The sequence below is a fragment of the Tinamus guttatus genome, unplaced genomic scaffold (genome assembly GCF_059628265.1).
Source record: "Tinamus guttatus ecotype Peru unplaced genomic scaffold, ASM5962826v1 Tinamus_guttatus_pri_ptg000323l, whole genome shotgun sequence".
NCBI lineage: Eukaryota > Metazoa > Chordata > Aves > Tinamiformes > Tinamidae > Tinamus > Tinamus guttatus.
This window is the reverse complement of record NW_028288857.1, coordinates 765688-783065: the sequence shown is the minus strand read 5'-3', so window position 1 is coordinate 783065 and position 17378 is coordinate 765688. Positions and strand designations below refer to the sequence as shown.

General features: G+C 40.0%; 1 protein-coding gene across 1 annotated transcript in view; it reads left to right on the top strand.

Annotated features, from left to right (window-relative positions):
• The first annotated feature begins 270 nt into the window (after window positions 1-270).
• LOC104565898 (polycystin-1-like protein 2) overlaps window positions 271-17378 on the top strand; it is a 34946-nt gene continuing 17838 nt past the window's right edge. The window contains 17 exon segments of the mRNA XM_088529106.1: window positions 271-658; window positions 1226-1390; window positions 4722-4907; window positions 5349-5459; window positions 5897-6044; window positions 7709-7938; window positions 8618-9022; window positions 9436-9534; window positions 10057-10106; window positions 10880-10997; window positions 11680-11887; window positions 12564-12684; window positions 13220-13361; window positions 13818-14015; window positions 14223-14368; window positions 15112-15306; window positions 16624-16749. Of these exon segments, the coding sequence (XP_088385232.1) occupies window positions 271-658; window positions 1226-1390; window positions 4722-4907; window positions 5349-5459; window positions 5897-6044; window positions 7709-7938; window positions 8618-9022; window positions 9436-9534; window positions 10057-10106; window positions 10880-10997; window positions 11680-11887; window positions 12564-12684; window positions 13220-13361; window positions 13818-14015; window positions 14223-14368; window positions 15112-15306; window positions 16624-16749 (3036 nt within the window).

The window sequence follows — 17378 nt, the reverse complement described above, 5'->3', positions numbered from 1 at the left end:
CCATGTGTGCAGTCGCAACATATATCAACTTTATCTTCTCTGCTCATGAGGAAAGTAATATTCTAATGACCTCTCTGCAAACTGGCTTATTTTGAAGGAAATATTTATACAATGGTCCTCACAATGGCTATTTGCAGTGACTTAGCATCAACACCTGGCATGTGTGTCCTCAGACGTAATCACTATTATATATTAAAAGCAATCTGCTTCATGTTCTGTTGCTGCTATTGTTGCAAGCAGCAAAGGAGAAATATTGATGACATGACAAGGATGACACCTCAAGCCTTTGAAGACAGCAGCAAAAAGAGAGGTGAAGCAATAAGGAAGAGCAGTGCCACACAGGGCACAGAGCTGAGAATGTGGCTTGCAACTGCAATTCTAATTGCTGCTGCTGTGTGCTGGGCTGGGGAGGAGGCAACTGTCGGGGAAGGAATCCCTTGCTCAAAGTACCAGATAGCTTTCAACCATTCATGCTATGAGTTTATCAGGCTGCAGCGCACCTTCACAAGTGCCCAGAGCTGGTGCGAGAGAGGAGGGGGGCACCTTGTCTTTATCAAAGATGAGGAAACTCAAGAATTCTTGCAAAAACATCTCTCTGAGGACCAGGAGTGGTGGATAGGACTGATCTCAAACTCCTTGCTGAATGAAACTTCTGACGGTAGGTGATTTTGTAATCCTATTTAGTACTGTATCAGTACACGATGCTTAATCTGACAAAAAATTAATCAATCCCTCTACAGACGGCTGCTGAAAAGCCATTTTTGTGTTGCTATAACTTCAGATTTATATTAATATGTTTCAAATAGCTGCTTCATTTTCCTGTTCCATGTTGTCAGTCTTTCGACTGGGTCATGTGGTTATATGAGCAAATGATGAATTATATCAGCTTGCTAAACCACGGGGAAGAATGTGCTGGATTAATGTTAATGTTGATGAGCAAGCCAAATCAATTCCTCACACTATTGAGTTGTAAGGTCTGCTGCAAGAGAAATGGTAGAGTTTTGAGGTTGGGAACATAGTGGGAATTGGCATCGTCTGAGTTCGTGGCAATTCTGAGTTAGTGGTTTTATCAGAATAAATGTAAAATTAAATTAAATACATTTTTATTTGTTCAGACAAACTACTTCTGCACAAGTGCAGTAAAAGCCTGCTCTGCAGGTTCTGACTCTTTAATTGTATTACTGTGGAAAATAAACATTCAGGACATGATTTACTTTGTTCACAGGGTCAGTGATTTGGCTGGACACTTCAAATATAAGCTACAGTAACTGGTATGTGGATCAGCCATCTCCCTTCTCAGCCACATGTGGATACATCCTGAAGAATGCCAAGCATCAGTGGGGTATGACTGAAAACTGCAGCCAGGAATTTGGCTTCATTTGCGAATTTGGTAAGATACACAACAGTTGGAACAGAGAAGTGAACATATAATGTTCACAACTGTGCATTAACTGTTTCTTTCAAAGTGGCTGTGAGGTAACTGCAATAAAGTTTATTAAAAGTGAACATGCAAAAATCCATAATACCCCAGCAGGTGCTATTATTCCAGTTTGTTGATGTAAGATCGGATCCAAAGAAAGGAAGAACCCTGAAATCACTGGGTGCTGAAGGTGAATCTAAATCTGGAGCAGCAGACGCGCATAAATTACCTAGGCAGTTTAAGCCAATTTGAATAGTGCCTAACAGCATGGTTGCAAGAACAATCTGCCACAACTCACTGCTACCTGAGCTAGGTAGGACTGTATGTCGGTCCTGTAAGCTTATCCTTAATCACAAATACAAGCTGAGCCCCTCAAAATATTTTCCATTTGTAACAGAAGCAAAAGCACGGTCAGGCTTCCAGAGACACTAGTCATAGTAGCTTGGACTAACCAGAAGTTGCCGGTTTCTTCTTAGGCTCTTCCATCAGGTGAAGTTTGAGGGTTTCCCCGGGACAAGAAGCAGACATGAACCTGCATTTCCTGACGGCATTTTAGCAGCTAGGCAGAATAAGTAGAGACATTGTGTTCCAGTGTTATAACATAGGTCCCTTAAATCCTGGCTTGGAACAAGCAGTCCCGGAAAGGAATGCTGGCAGTATCATCCCATTCAACACAGATATGAGGGGAATTTGTGTTTCTCACACTTTGCACGTAAGCGAAACATTTTAATCTGTAACTAGAACTAAGGTCACAAGTATTTGGAGGCTGTAGATTCACTAACACAAATAGTCCTTGAATCCAGGATGCAAGTACAGGTTACCACAAGCTCTAGCACTGCCCTGGTCCAGTGCTGTATCACTTCTGACATAACTAGCAGGGTGTGCCATAACCAGCAGAACCAATAAAATTTTGTTTCCTGCCCTGATTTTCCCTTCCCCATCCCTCCCTCTCCTCCTTTTATAACTCCCTGTTCAATCCCGTATCCCCAGCACTTCCTGCCTCTCCAAATACTTTCCCTCCCATGCAGTTCTGCAGTTGGTTCAGAGCAACAGCAGGGCACATTGGCCAGCTGAATCCTACACCATGAAATAGAAAAAAGTAGGGCTATCCCTCCTATGCCTCCTCCTTACAGTTATATTAAAGTATCTTTCTCTCTCTTCTACCCAACTATCATTTTTCGTTAGTTTTTCAGGGTGTTTGGAGGTCTGTATCCATACATCAAGCTTGGCTGAAGGTGACTAACAGATTAAAAATACTCTGGAGAGAAGAAACTGGCAGACAGCACCATCTTTTAAGCTTATTTTCCTTACAAAACCAGACTAAAATCATTTTTCCGTTACAACCATACCAGACAACTGTCTAAGGAAGCTATCATCTGTTAGCGTAGGATCTGACTGAAAGCCTATTAAATTAAAAGAGAGTTTGCATTAATGAGCAACAATATTCCCCACTACATCCATCATTCCGTTACCCAGGAACCTGAGAACAAATGGAGAGAATTACAGCCTTGTTTTCAGTATCTACAGTCCATGTCCATTAAAACACACACATATTTTAGCACTAGAGTAGTCCCCCATTTCTCCCATCAGTTTGCACATGTGGCTAACATTGCAGAAAAATAGAGATGTGTTCATTAGTTTCTTAAAAGTTCATGCAACGTTCAGCTTTTCTTCCTGTCAGATGTGCATGATGGCACTTAATACTATCATGAGCCATAGCACAGCTACTGTGGCTCTTGGTTTCAGTCTGAATTGCAAACTTGAGCTGAGACGTACAGTTCAACTCCACATGGTGCTACTATTTGAACTGAATTCCTCTCTCATTACTGCTAACCTTGTTCACTTGATCATCTGTGATGTGTCTATGTGCCCAGACCAGACAGAAAATGTTTTGCCATCATCCTTCCTTTGCCTCTCCATCGTTGTTTCTCTCCTCAAGCAAGAAGTTCTCTTCCCTCAGCTCACTGCTCCTTATTACGTCTGCTCCACTGTTTGGTTGGACCTTTGGTGCTCTTTAGGTTAACACTTTTGTTGTAGGAAAAATATACCTATTGAACTAGGGTTTGCACATGGGAATATAAATCAGGTTTGTACATTTTTGCATGTAGAGCAAATACTATGGGAAACCTCTACACAGAGTAAAGAAAAGAATTTTTTTTAAAAAAGCAAGAGATAATAGCCTGTATTAGAATTTAACAACAAATTATTTTCCAGGCTTATTTAGAGAACTCTAATCTGTAAACTGATCATGTTGCTATAGTTACAGCAGCTTAGATTTAGCCTTTAAATAACAGTAACGCACAATTACTGCAGTGTGCACACATTGGCACTGTTAATGGAGGTATTTAAGGAGAATGATCAAAAGAGCAGTTGGAGAGCCATGTATTTAAACCTGGGACTGCTGAAACAATATTATTCTTCTCTATATACAAGTATTTTTTGCATCCTCCCATTCAGAGCATTAAATATCCTAATTACCTCAGGGTACTGCAAATTCTGAAAGATAATTGGCTGTCCCAGATTAATCAAAGAATGAGCTATATGCATTTAGAGATATGACCTTACTCATTTGAGCAGTTCTTCTGCATGAAACCAGTTGAATGTTGCACAGAAACAAAGGTGTCTCTGTAGCAGGAATGGGATCTGCTGTCATATTTAATACGCAAACTTTTCTCCAGAACAGTTACCTGAAGACCATGCAGAGCACATTCTGCCACAGAGCTCTTTTGGAAATTATGAAAAGCTTTAAACTTTTCAGTACAACAGGTCAAAGACTCAATATTTCCCACAGAAACATGCTCATTCTTTTTAAATTACAATTTTGTTGTAATAAAGATGTCCACACATTTTTTAAGGCAGTAGAAACCATTTTTGGATTTCAAAAAATGGAAAAATGCATGATTTGTTGTTCTTTTCTTCAATTTCCTCTTTTTTTTTTTACTGAAAGATTCAAGAACAACAACAACAAAAAAGATGTACTGGAGAATTGCTTTTTTTTTTTTAATTCTAAATTTTGATGTACTTCAATCTCACAACAAACAAACAAGGAAACAAACAAAAAGCCTGAGAAACATCCTCCTGTTTTCTTTGTCACATATTAAAAAAAAAACACACATATAAGCTTAGCTCTAGTTCAGCACTACCTTCCAGAAAGGCAGTACTTTAGTCTCGTGTCCTGATAACGACCAGGTTAAGATCAGCTACCCTGCTATACACAAATCTAGTGCCAATGGAGGTGGAAGGAGCAGACGCCTCAGCTATATGTCCTCATTTTAATGAAATCTATTTTTTCCCCCATAAGAATCTGGCCAGAGCATTGCTTGTAATAACTACAATGCCACTGTACAGTGTGGATCAGGTGAAGTTATTGAAATTGGAGAGAGCTTCTATGGGCGCAAGACCCCTCACTACTGTGTTTTGGAGACGCCTCTCCAGTATGATACAGACGAAGACTGTAGCTGGATCAGTGTCAAGGATGAAGTAGCAGGTAAGAGCTTGTAGCATTGCTTGTCAGAGGCACAGAATAAGCATCTTAAAGTTCCTGCTCCCTAAAATATTTTACCTAGGTTTATTTCAGTGGACAGGATTGCAAAGAACTTCTTACATGCCGGAGGTTCCCACAGGAAACTCTATAGAGAGGGGGGGCTTTGGGGGAGCAAAGCCATGCAGAGGAGAGAGGGGCTGCACAGGGGCACATGCAGAACATCTCTAATTCAGCTGTGTTCCTATAAAGTGGAGTGGTGCTATGAAAAACACAAGCAGTAAGCAACACAATAAAGTAAGAGTGCTGTGGGAGCTTGTCTAGAAATTGGTGACAAGATACTGCTCCCCCCTGCCTTTTTTATTTCTGTAATCACCTCTCCTCTGAGCTGTCGTGATAGCCAAAGACAGAAAACACCAGTGCATCTAAGCTGGCCCTTCTTTCCAGGACAGTGCCACGGTCTCCAGGCCTGCCAGGTGGCAGCAGATGGCTCTTTCTTTGGAGACCCTTGTCCAGCTTCGGGAAGCTATTTGTCTATTCAGTACTACTGCAAGGAAGGTAAGTGCTGTGGACACAAAAACCTGCTCTACATCTTGCTGTAACACTGTGACTGTTGCCAATTATGTTAAAAATAGCTGGTCCATCCTCAAAGAAAGAGTTGGAAGCATGGTCCTCTGGAGAAAGTGACCATTAAAACTATTCAAGACATAGAACTGTGGTCTCACAGTCCTAAGTGACAGCTCCACAGGGTTTCGGATAAGGCTACAAAGCCAGGAGGTTGTTGAGACACATTGACACCCTTGACTGAAATTATGTTCCAACGAGAATCCTGACCAGTAGTTTTGGAGAATAATTGTCACTAAAGCATTCAAAGTGGTAGCAGTATCAGCTCTGTGTTGGAGAAAACTAGCTCTCAACACTATATGGAAATTAATTTAATTATGCATGAAATGCAGACAAGCAACGGCGCTGAACTCTGGCATTACGTCTTGCAGGTCTGCAGCTGGCTGTAAGGGGGGCAAGCTTTGCCTCTGAGGACATCACACTCACTTTGACCTGGATGCTCTCTCCATACTCTGGCAACCTCTCATGCATCATTAGCACTGGAGATGGACACAGTATTGATCCCTATTACCCTCCAATGTAAGATACATCTTTTATCCATCATTAGACAACCAGTAAATTTCACTGCCTGCATTTCTTTGAATGCTTTGTGTGTCTTAAATGAGATGTTAAAAATTAACTAGATTAAGAATAGATACAAGAGAGCTGGATTTTGCAGCAAGTCAGTGTGAAATTAATATACAATTTTATATCAAGCTGCCAACCACATACTTTCCTCTGCTTACTGTAATAAGTGATTCCTATTTCCTGCTAATATAATTTAATACAGATCCTGAAGGCACAAAATTACTGGAAAACTTTCAGTAACTACCAGAGAAACTTTTTTTCAGTTTAAAGAATATTTTTATATTTGATAACATTTACAATAATATAATGGAATTATATGATTATGGGTGTTACTTGTTTTATTTTAATTCAATGAAAAATGTGTCTTTGAAAGATCAAACATTTCTCTGCTCTTTTGTACTGTCCTAGTGCTCAGAAAGAAACTCTATGAATCTAGAAATGTATTTGTCCACTAATGAAATCCTCTTTTGACTGAACGAGGAAAGTAAGAGTAGAAGGAAAGAAAAACAAATTACTAATGTGCTACAAATACCAGACACTCTTTCAGAACTACAGATAAAGGCCTATAGCTGTAAAGAACTTAATTTTTTTAAAAAAAGGAAAAAAGATTTTTCTTTTAGAGAACTTTTAAGTGTAATGTATTTGCTAGCTGCAAGCAGAGTCTTGTTTTTATAGTTAACTCTACTATTTCACCACCTAAAAGGCTACCAGTCATGTTCACCTGTTTTCTGTATCCATTTTGATACCTTTTCTGGTGTTGTCTTGACACTGGCAGGTTTTTGAAGTCCAGTTTGAATTAAATACTTTCCTTGTTAAAACAGCTAATGAAAAATATGTATGATCAAGAGTCTTGATCTTTGTTTGCATTTGTTAACTTGCACTATGATAAGAATATAAGTAGTTCAGAAAGAAAAATATCAGGAATGTTATTTATTTGCCTTTCATGGTGTATCTCATTCAAGAAGAATATCCTTAGATTCTCTTTAGCATCTCTCTATACTTGTTAGTAATCCTGGCAGCTACAGCAGGCTTCTTCCTTATCCATTCATCTCCTATTGCTACTACTACTGGAGCTGCAACAGACCCAGCAGGGCACGTACATTTTCGTTAGCATGAACAAGTATAGAAGCAGCTGCACATGAAAATAAAAAAGCAAAGGAGCAATCTGTCAACGTGGTGAACAGCCTCAGCTCCCACTGATGTAACTAAGAGAAGGTAAATCAGGGAATAAAATATGGAAAATAGGTAGAAATTAAGGGCAACTTTACATGGGGTAGCATCTACAATCATATGTCTGTGTTCAGGGCCAGCAAGACACAAACCAGGTCTGGTGGAGACTGGTGCTGAAATGTAATCTACCTGCTTCACAGCAACGTGTATTCATCTCCAGAGACGCTTCTGGAATGTCCACCCCAGATATACAGTCTTAACGACTCCATAGCTGGAACAAAGAATCAATCTTTAACCCTAAAAATGTTACATAAACACACAAGGATTAAAGTGATTGCATTACAGCTGAGTCAGATCAGAGGTTTGGGAACTGTGACCACTCTTATCACACAGTGCTCAAGACTTCTCAGGACAGCCCTCTGCAACAAGTTCTCTTTGTATCCTAGGCTGGTCAGCAACGTCACACACACATATTCATCTCCCGGAGAGTTTACTGTTTTTGTGGAATGTACAACCAGCGAATGGCACGTGACAGCTCAGAAACGGGTGACCGTTCAGGATAAGAGGGATCAACTTAGCATTACTGGGTGCTATAGCCAGTATGAATCTGGAAACAGCTCTTACTGCCGCACTCTATATGGAGAGTTGTTATGGATTCAAGTAGAACTCAGTGGAGGTAAGGTAATTTTTCTGCATGTTTAAGTGGCAGACTAATAACATAAATGGTATGTTACCCATAAAAAGAAGCTGATTTTTATGACACAATACCTTTTTTGACACGATACCGATAAACAATATCTTCGCTAGCAAATGCTTTTGCTCTAGCTGTTGCATTCCTGCAACTGAAAGCTCTGAGGCCTATTGGAAGACCTTCCTTCTCAGAGCTGCTACGGCATTTCATACATGAGCATAAACCCTTTTGCCCCTGCACAAAGCTGACAAAGCATGAGCATAACTTCAATCATGCAAATCCACATGAAGTCAGTAGGAGTATTTCCATATATGAAGCATCTGCAGAAATGCTTCACTGAACAAAGGTAAGATGATTCCACACTGAGCAGGTCATATTTGCTGATACATATTTAGTTCTCACTTCTGGAATCCACATACGTGCTTAAAAGATAAAATTCAGTAGCATATGTTTGAATTCTCTTGACTGCCTTAAGATCCTCAGCAGGAAATAAATGTGATAGACTTTCAGAGAGCCACAAAACCAAATAAAGCAAATCTAGTCCAAGTAATTGCATTGCTGCAGTATTCTTTTGACCTTAGTGTATCTTAGTGTTGTACAAGACAGCTAGAGTTGGATGGCTTGTTAGGCAAGCTGTGAGAAATCTTGAACTGTCTTTTTGCAGGTAATGAAGTGACCTACGTTATATTAGCAGATAACAAGACAATCACTGAATCCAGTACAAAAGAAGGAATTGTCCCTCACAATCTGACACTCAACAGTACCTTGCAAGAGCTACTAGGCCCTGGGATACATCAGCTGGAAATCCGAGCATCCAGTAACAAAACCACATTGGAACTCTCCAAGAGCATTGCTGTCCACTTCATTGAGCCAGTATCTGGTCTTCAGGCTGTATTAGCTTCTCACACTCTGGAGCTGGGAGAGAATTTAGAGATAAATGTCTCTGTGTCTCATGGAGCCCCAGATAAACTGAAGTTTGAGGTTGTGGGATCCAATGAAACAAACTCTCATGAGGAAGACAGCCCTCACGGGGAGCCTCGAACATACAGCATACCTGTGTACTCCGAAGGTACAGCATGCAGACAGCTGTGCACAGCTGTGCACAGGAGTCCACACAGTCCATCACGGCATCCCTGGGTGGGGGGCAATAACTTATAGCATGGATTTGTTAACTTTTTTCACTGCTCAGACTTGGTCTGCAGGAAAGTGTGGACAACACAGTCTTATTGACTTATAACCAATCTAAAAGAATTAAAAGTGCAAGTTGTTTTTCCTAAAGGGACCAAAAAGAAGGCTTCTCCTGAATTTTGCAATAAAAAAGACATAGTGAGCAGAATTCAGCTTTTCAGGGCCCCACCCCTAATTCTTGTACACATGAATACACCTTCCTGAATCACTGTTTTCTTTAGGAACTGGATTTTAGGTCCCAAGCAGAATGGACTGGTGCACTGCTATTCCTAATTGATTATGCATCTTCTCTAGGTACTTTCCTAGTAAAAGTGGTGGCCATGAATGCCTTCTCCAACATGAGCGTGGATATTGGACTCATCAACGTGCTGGCAAACAGTTCCCTTAAAGAAGGTAACTACACTATCCTGTCAGTGCCATTTTTTATCTCATATGTGGTGTTCTGCAATCAGAGCATTTCTGGGAGTGTTTACTGTTCATAGTTTGCATCTAGTAATTGCTTTCTTCCCAGCAACAGCACTTAAAACTTTTGTGAACGTTTGTTTCTAACGAAAGTATCTTTACTGGTCACAAATCAGCATCACAGTTTTGAAGTGGTCATAAATCAGCATCACATTATGTATGTCACATACTGCATCTTTGTTGTTTGTCCTAGAAATAATTAGTGAAGTTTGTGGCCTGGAACATAGCTGAGATCATGAAATATCTGCATAACAATAATCACATAAACTGCTGTCATTAAATGCTTCTAGATGGCTCACCCTCACATTTACGACAGCAGAATATATCACAAATACAGTGATTCTGGTATTAATTCAATTGAGATATTTACAGTGATTCCCTCAATTTTTCTTTGTACAACAATTCTACAGCTAGTATTAATTTATTCTGATCTTTTTTTTTTGCATTAAACAGATTCTGCTAATGTAAAAGATAGTTCCAAAACAAATACCCAGAAGACAAATGTAAGTATTATTTAATATTTTTACTTTGAAATTTTAATGCTGAGAAATTCTTCTAGGTGCTGGAAGCATTGCATTAAATATTTGTAAGAAGTATTTGTAACACACTGCAATATGGACTATATTTGCTGTGCTATAGATCTGCCAGATTTAATTGAATCATTGAATGGCCAAACACAATATTTTGTTATCATCTTGAAGGTCTAGTTTTTAACTGCAACTATAGCAGACAGATGTCTGTTACAGGGGAAGTCCTGCTTCACAAGCAGATGTCATGATTTATAGACTGGCTGTAAGACTGCATTACATCAGAGGCCTAATATCAGCCCAATTCAGAACTGGGTTCATCACAGTTGGTTGCATAGAATGATAAAATCAGTTACCTTATTCTTTGCTTTTTTCTACAGCTGTAATGTATCCAATTCTGGAAAAAAAAAAAAGTGATGTATTAGAAGAAAAATGATTTTTCATTGGTTAAATGTCTTGGTCCAAAAACATAAAATTAGTGGGAATTAGGCTTCTAAGTACCCATATTGGTTTTGAAAATGAACGTTGGGCTCCTAAGCCACTTACAGTGGGGGAATATTTTGCCATATGTGATTTGTCTGTGCCATCTGCATCTATTTCCATAGTTCTCATATTGCCTCTGGTCAAGGAAAGATCATTTAAATTGCATACAGCTCTGCATACAGTGGCTTTCTTCATTACAAAGAAGCAAGATATGTATGTGTTTATACATGCTGCTGTCTTAACTGGAATATTTACTTACCATTTAGGATCACAAAAGAAAAAACAAAATGTATATTAAACCAAGTCGCCATGTGGATCCTTTCACAACTGTTACACTTGGCTGGCCAGACAACAGTGATAATTCTAGTTTCCTCTGGTCCTGCGGTATGTGCCTTTCCTGAAGCTTTTCCACCAGCTGCTTGCTGAGTGACAAACTCACTGTCCTGGCAGATCAAGTGGTGAAAATCTGAGTAACGGATGGTTTAGTCTCTGCCTGGCATTAAAAGAGTTTCCCATTCACTGTAAAGCAATAATGACACTCTACCTCAGCCTGGTTTAGTGACCAACTATTTATGGTATATAATATATATGTGGCATACAGCGTATACTTGTGTGTATAGGTAAATATATATATATGACATACATATAACATGGCATAGTTCACATTTTTTTCTTGTCCCAAAGGTGGCTACCCCTGGTTTTCAATTTTTCTGAGATCTGCCTGTCCTAAGCTCTCACCCTCATTGCCAAGAGCTAATCCCAAGTGATTTAAATAGTAAGGCATTTTCAAGGTACATGTGCCTCAATAAAAAAAGCAATAATTATCATCAACGTAAAGCAAAATATGTATAGCTGGGAACTGGATTGGGATTCAGGGCATCTGTGTTCTGTCCCTATCCTTATCCCTGACCTCATAGGTTACTTTGAAGAAGTCAGTCTGAACTCTGGTTGTCCGCTCTGTAAACTGGGTTAAGGAAAACTGTTTGCTCTGTAAAGCTCTTGGAAAGCCATGGCAGGCAAGATCTATGCTACGAACATTCTAACTACAAAGGAAATGTTTGCACAGGAGCTTGCTGGCCTGCGTGGAATGAGTGTGTGCAGCAGCAGAAAATCCTAGTCAACCAAAGTGAAGTGCACGTCCCACCAGCCTGCCTTCCTCCTCCAAAGTCAGCAGTGACTCTGAGAGTCTCAGTGCGGAACCATGGAAGTGAAGAGAGGCAAGACGAGCAATGTCTGTATGTAACTGCAAAACAAGAACTGCAACTAGAGATCAGGTCTGATTTTAGAACATAATATTCATTATTTAGTATTTCTTACTATAAAATTCTAGAGTAGGGTTGCAGTTATCATTAATAATAATACTAATAAATTGATAATTTATTGATAATTGTAAATATATAGATTCCTTCCCATCATAGGAATTAAAATAGAACATGAGACTTGCTGTGTCTTGAAGTCCAGACTCCTGCTAATTAGTTAGTTTTTTTCATCCATTCAGTCCTGGGGATTTTCAGATGCAAACCTAATTGAAATGATGGGAATAAAAAACCTAAGATATCTCTGATACTCCTGCTGGACACCTGGATACCTCTTACTGCCTTAAAAAAATGGTCTTCGAGTGTTTAGTGCCTCATGGCATTGCACTGATCTATTAATACAATCAATCCAGAACTCAAATAGCAGTATGTTTCAGCTGAGAGCCTGAATCTGTTTTGGAACAGACAGAGTTTGCTGGTTGTGGGTCTCAGTTACTGTGGAAAATGAGATGAAGGTTCCTGAATTTCTTGTTTTTAATTTGAATATTTTTCAATTTGTGAATCTCATGTGTCACTTGTCTCATATTGCAGGGCTTGTGCAGATTTGCCTCAAATGAGAGTAAAACAATCCATATCATGTACCAGGACATTTTGTACAGTTACTACTCATAACTGCTGTCTTACATCCTTACAGGTGTGAGGAAAATTGCAAGCCAGTAAATGCTAGCAAGGAAGTTGTTTTGAGTGTCTCTGGACCGAAGGACTCCCAGGCAGTATATTATAACTGGTATTTAGATAACACATTCCAAACCAAGGTAAGAGCATTGGCTTTGTCAGAAATACTGCACAAAAATAACCATCTAGCCTGAGGGAAAGCCATGTGCTCTCAGGGCAATCCTGTGTCATTTGGAAGGTTTTCGAAGGACAATAGCAGAGGGACCTAATTGATACCTTGTTCCTGACAGTGAAATGTCTCCCCAGAAACACCATGAATTATTATTTAACTTACATTATTGGTAATTACCATTATTGATGGTTGTATATGTACAGAGAGGAACGCAAATGCACACATGCTTTTTATAAAGGTTTCTATCTACATGTCTTAGTTATCTATTCAAGTACCTATAATAAATTCATGTGAACTGACATGTCATCAATATTCTGTTCATCTTCTCAGTACAGTTTTGTCTAACCACAGAATCATGGTGAGGCAAAACCCCTGGCAATGTTGAGTGGAATCTTGTTTACCAGCTAGCATGCAGTTTTGGTGAAATGTCTAACCTGAAATCGCAGCAGAAATCACAGCAGGCCGCCTCTAATGCCATTTCTCTTTTCTATCGGATTTTTTAGCCCACAGCCCTCCCTCCAGCCTGCAGCCTGCCTGGCTTCCGGCAGAGCTCTTTGAATTTGCTGCAGAGCAACAGATCCAGGCTGACAATGAACAGCTCTTTCTTGCAGACACAGGGAGAAGCTTTTCAGATTAAAGTAACAGGTAGGGGTTTTTCAGACTGATTTGAGCTAGAGTTTCTGCCATCACACAGTGCATTACACAGATGGAGCCTAAACAGGTTAAATTATTCTACAAGTTAAGCACTGTTATAAGTGGGGTTCTTTAAAATAATTAAGAGTTTGTTGTGGACCATAGTGCAGTAAGATCAACTCAATCCGAGCTGTTAATAATTTTGCTAAGGCTCATTTGGAAATGATGTTACACTAGGTACTTGATGGAATAACACAGCTTTACTTCATAAGGTTAACACTTCCATGTTTTCTAGTAGTTCTTTTCCTGCTGTGACGTTTTTAGCAATGGGATTTCATTTCCGATTGGCCCACACTGATGTCTCCAGTGGCCAAATGAACAGCATCCCTGCTAGGGTAGGTAACGCTCCCGTGCGAAGGGCAGTGCTGCTGACAGTTGTCTCCGCCGCTCTGCTCCCTGATTCCCCAGCAATGGCTCCGCGCGGCTACGGCGAGGAGAGCTTCCTGGTGAGCACGGTGCCGCCGCCCGCCGCGCCGGCCTGCGCCGTGGCTCCCCGCGAGGGATCGGTGCTCACCACCTTCGCCGTCTCCTGCAGGGCCTGCCCAGCGGCTCCGTGCCAGCCCCGCCGCAGCAGGCAGCTCACGTACTGCTTCTATCTGAAACCAAGTAAGTCCTGACGTGAACCTTGACCAAGGGCTGCTCTGTGTTTCTAGCGAGCGCCGCTACAGTCACTAGCAGAAGCGAAGGCACAGCTGCTGTCACTCCTCAGAGAGACTAATAAAGGGTCAATTAATTAGGCCTGCCCAGAGCAAGCATCTTGGAGAACACGTAGCCCCATCTGCCTGATAGGTAACCCCATCTTTCTCATTCCAGATTCTCTCTTGCACTGTGGCCCCGATCCCGAACTCTTCCCAGTTTATCTTCCACTTGGAGAAGAGGAAAATGATTTCATTTTACAAATAACAATCACTGTTAGCAACAACTTTGGGGAGACAGTTCAAACTAACGCTTCTGTGAAGGTATGCAGTAAATCGCTTTCTTTCAAGGTGCCTCAAGTTGGTAGCTAAACCACGATTCACTTTTGGACTTCCCATGGTATACTTCTTATTTCCCTGTGGTTGTGTCATAATTACCAGTCTCTTGTCTAGGAAGAAATATGATCTAAAAATATGATCTCTCGGGACACTGGGCAGCATAAGTTATACTTGGTAAGTCTGGAGTTACTCTGTGTCGGCTGAGAGAACTCCCAGCTTCTGTCCCAGTTTCCAGTAATGAGACCCTTATTAGCCACTAAAAATCCACACATTTCTGCTTCACGCTTAGAGGTGCTGCTCATCACTGTGCTGGTTTTAATGGCAGTCCATGAAGTGAGGCTTGGAAAAAGCAGGGTTGAATTAGGCTCTCTCTCTTCTCTTGCACAAATGTGTTAGTCAAGTAGATGAAATCAGACTCGTCTTAAAAAGACAGCAATCTTTTATAGAACTGTTTTATAAACAGTTGGAATTGAGCTATTTTCCTATATTTGGGTATTTCTAAAGCTGGCCCATTTTATCTAAGATGACAAACATCAGTCTAAAACCAAATTTAACTGAAAATAAACAACGAAAACATGGGAAACACAAATGAGGTTTCTGTCCAGCTCTAGCTAGAATAGCTAGATACTATCTAGCTATTATCAAATATCTAGACTATCTTGGAAGCTGTGCAAAAGTGATTATAACAGCCCTGCCAATGTTAGGGGCATATCTGATTTCTTCATCAGGTTGGACACGCAGATATGACCAAGGGGAACCTGACCCTGCAGACCATCGTATCCGAGAAGGCCAACATCATTCTCAAAGATGGAAACAGCAGCAGGAGTCTGTTCCAGCTGTATAAGTCTGTGACCTCAGTTCTTAATCAGGAGACCCAAGAGGAAAGTCTTAATACATCTTTACAGACAGACACACGAAAAGAGGTCAGCCAGACACTTTTTTTCTTGCAGGAGAATGTAATATAATGTATTCTTCACATTCTTTGGCAACTCTTTCGTAACAAGCCGGATATAACTTTCTGACATGAATAGAGGTTTCAGGTTTCTACTATCTGCCTCAGTATTTGGCACAGGTTCAGCTATTTTTCGCTACTTGCCAAGCAAATGATTTTCTTTACAATCCATCTGTAAAAGTTTTCTTTCTCAATTGTTATTACATTACCTTATCCCATGGCCACTTGCTTTATTGCATTTGCACTGATAGAATATAAAAAGTCATTGGTATGGCTAGAGATGTTTAAAAATTATGAAATATCTGCCCATCACTACTTGAGATCTTTCAGATATGAGAATATCTCTTCTGGAATTCAATGCATTCTGCATAAAATTGAGTCAAGTGCTAGAGTTTCATTATTTTACATTCAGTTATTACAATAGACATCTGTACTACATTTGTAGGCTGTTTGTGGGGCCTTCTAAAGGGCGAGGGTGAAGTTGGAGCAGGGAATAAGGAACTGGGAAGCTATTGTCATGACAAGTTACTAAGGGATTGGATGGTCCTGAATTAAAGATACTCATCCCATGTCTGTGATTAGAACAGAAAAAAATATTAAAAAATAAAAAGGAATCTAATCAAAAAGTCAGAATTTGAATCCCATCCTCTGCAAACTCTTACAATCCATTCAGATCAACAGAAGAATTCCATTAACATTTTTAACCAAAACTAAAAGATTAAACTAATTAGCATGGTATTTTTAAACTAGAAGTTAACCTGATTTTCCACAAACAATTTAAATATTGCTAGAATGGCCTTTTCCGTGGGAGAAATATTCTATTTAAATTTCCCCCAAAGTACTAGATGGCAGGTAACTTAGATTGTTCTTTTCGGTTATGAGTTTGTGTTTCAGTTTTAAGCTTTTATTTGTGCAGTGCTTGAGTGCCCAGATGAAAAGATCTAGAGAAATTTAATGTATCCTTCAATTAAGATTCATCTGGAGGTGGCATTTATACAGTAATGCACACACACAAGCACAAATTCTCTCAAGTAACTCTCCTAGCTGTTAATGGCTGTTAAGTTCATAAATTCTCTGAGCTGGGAGGTAACAAAATAGTTGTGATTACACAGTATGTAAGGCACGTGGCATCTTGTCAGCAGATCTAACATCAGTTCAAATGATGCTTGTTGTAAAGTCTTATTCTACCTCATAATTTACAGCAAACCTTGCTTTAAATATGTGGCACTATTTACATGGTCTTAATGAGCATCTTATTCCTTTCCTGAATTATCCGTTTGGTTCCAAGCTCCGAGGGTTGATGTTGACTACTCTGTCTGCTGTTAACGTAACATCAGTGCAAACTGCCCTTCAGATGTCAGAAGTTTTGAAAGAAATCACTTACAGGAGTGAAGAGCTCTCTATCTCAGCACAGGTACGAAGAAATCAATCTCAGATTTTCTTCCACAAGTAGTACAGACTCTACTGCATCCCACTGACCTTGGAGTGTCAATGCCTTACACTTAAATGTTCTTTACTCAGCTTTAAAACCTCATCAGCATGTGTGTCTTGACCAGAGGGAAATACATTTTTACTACTTAGAGTAAAAGGATCTGGACTCATAGATTCTGTCTCAGCAACCACTACATCCAGGCTGTGACTGACTGGCCAGTTACACTCTGTGATATAATTTATAGTCAGAGGATGTAAAATTGATGCCTGATTTCTGTCTTACACACCTGAGCCAGAAAATGGCTTGGGAGCTCTTCAGCACTATGTGGTTAACTTCAGCAAGCCCACGAAATTGCTCACGTTCTCCATGCACTCTACACTGAGGCTGCTAAGAATTTGCAGATTGAAGGAATGGGCATGGCCAAGCTTATAATGAATGTGACTGGCTTCCTCACCGCTCTGAGCTAAGAAAAATACAGTACTTTCACAATTACAAAGTAATCAATGGCTGTGTTTGGGCACAAAAGGAAAATCATACATTCATCTTTCTTTGGTATTTACCGCAGCACAAGGACAAAGGTATTACTTGCTGGTAGTCTAATATGCTTTGTG